Source organism: Priapulus caudatus, unplaced genomic scaffold, assembly GCF_000485595.1.
Source record: "Priapulus caudatus unplaced genomic scaffold, Priapulus_caudatus-5.0.1 Scaffold1326, whole genome shotgun sequence".
Lineage (NCBI taxonomy): Eukaryota > Metazoa > Priapulida > Priapulimorpha > Priapulimorphida > Priapulidae > Priapulus > Priapulus caudatus.
Genome location: NW_014578387.1, coordinates 133,173 through 135,212, shown reverse-complemented (window position 1 = coordinate 135,212; position 2,040 = coordinate 133,173). Strand labels below are relative to the sequence as shown.

The 2,040-nt window shown below is 38.7% G+C and overlaps 1 protein-coding gene across 1 annotated transcript; it reads right to left on the bottom strand.

Moving 5' to 3' along the window:
- Positions 1-494: 494 nt before the first annotated feature.
- LOC106816244 (THAP domain-containing protein 2-like) lies at positions 495-2,040 on the bottom strand. The gene is made up of 4 exons (XM_014820828.1): positions 1,943-2,040; positions 1,101-1,296; positions 799-891; positions 495-539 (listed from the first exon to the last, which is right to left on the bottom strand). The coding sequence occupies exons 1-4, from the start codon at positions 2,032-2,034 to the stop codon at positions 495-497; spliced, it is 426 nt and encodes a 141-aa protein (XP_014676314.1). The 5' UTR covers positions 2,035-2,040.

Sequence of the window (2,040 nt, the reverse complement as noted above, 5' to 3'; positions counted from 1 at the left end):
TCCAGAGCAGTGGAACAGTCTAAAAGAGCAAATGGGTGACATCGACAGCGCCGTCTCACAGCTGTAGTTGTCCTGCAAGGTCACGAACGCACGAAAAGCTTGTGTCATGTAGCTTTTAAAAATACCGGTTCATCCCAGTTTTGAGGCATTTCAACTTTATTACTTGAATATTCGCTCTGAAGCGTGTGCTTCTAAAATTGGTAAGCGATGAGTTAGGTGGGTGGGAGCTGCAGATGTAGTTAAGCAGGGGCTATTCTGTGCCGACTCCATTAAGCTAACTCGGTACTAGATACTAACTACACTCAGCTGGTTTTGACCATACTAAGCTGCGACCACTGATCTGAACTTGGCTTATCTCGTGCTGTTCTATGTCTGATGTTAACAAAAGTTGTAAGTGTAATCTCTTGTTGTACTCTTTAGTATGTGTATCATCTGTATATCGCAAATTAGCTGGGACCACGACATTGACAATATTTAGGACGAACAGTATGCACCTACTTTCTTTTCCATTTTCGTGGAGAACATGAGTAAGCATGATCCTTAAAACAAAATATTTCATATATTACATTGTCCAAATACAATACAGTCACAATACTGTACATTATTATGTAATTTTTAAATGATAGTCAGGTATATATATATATATAAGTGATGTCCCGATGATCGATTATAAGCAAAAGTCGGTCGTTGTGCAGCAGAAGACTAAGCGCTCGGCTCAATAAAATTGGCAAACATTGCTGAAATGACTCATAAACTCTGACAAATTGACAAATTTGTGTGTGTTTTTTTTTTGGTTACTTTACAGCTTGGAGCAGATGAGACTGTTTGTGGCAAAATGTCTGTGACATCTGCCTTTGTTGAATTCTCGGTTGTTCTTCCTTTGCATGGTGCCTAAAATTATAGAATAAATATTCCTTAAACGTTATAACTCTACATATTGCATTTATTTCAATATTGTCTCATTTACTTTATATAACGTAATTTAAGGAGATTTTATGCATGATTTAAAAGTTGGTATATCCACAATTAAGTTATAAATAATACAATAATATATAATAATAGTTGTTAAAACTATAAAAAACATATCTTTGGATGGTTACCTGAAGGTGTGGTGGTAAGTTGAAGAGGGTTGGCACTGCACCATCTCTCAATCTTACAATTTGACCAGTTCGGTCAAAACAGACTGCTGCAAAGTGATCACTGCACAGCACACAGTGTTTTCCCGGCTCTCTGTCTCGCTGACAGTTTCTCACCCAGGCTGCATACAGCTTGGGAAATTTGTCTTCACTTGGAAACCTAAAAAAAAAGGGCAGTCATAAAACAGATATAGCAGCTCAATGGAAAATAACTTTCAACTATCAGTTCATGATATATACAACTATTAAAAGATACAACCAAGATACAAGATGACATTGACAGATGCAGACAATTTCTCAATACTGACAAATGACAATATTTTAGTATATATACCTACTTGGACCTATAATATGCGGCTGCCTGTACCACAGGGACTTGGGGCGGGAAAAAAAGTGTTATATATATATTAAAAGAGGGCTTCTCTTTATTTATATAACACTTTTTTTTCGCCTCAAGTCCCTGGGCTGTGGGCCTGTACACTGTACTGGAGGTCAGGCGCGTAAATCCGTACCGAGGAGTGGGGGGATTACACACATTGAAACTAGCACTAGCCTGTCCACAAATGGATATTTTTATATCTAGGCCCTATGCCTACGGAGCCTGTTGTTGTCCAACTAGATTATTATACGATAACGTAGCCATGCGGCTGCGCGAACACTGAGTTATCAAGTCGTACCTCTGAGTACGCGGTATGCGTTGCGGCTGCCTTGTCATTTGACATTTGCCATTTGGGTACCATTTTGACCTGGTTTGTGTAAAAATATGGCAAAAGTTACCTTATGACTCATACGCGGTTAGTACTTACTTGTGAAACGATATTCCCTTGGATTTGCTTATGGCATTTCGGTAATTGGAACATAAGTAAGCGAAACACTGTGTACCTTGAGACGCCGTCATCTTTCC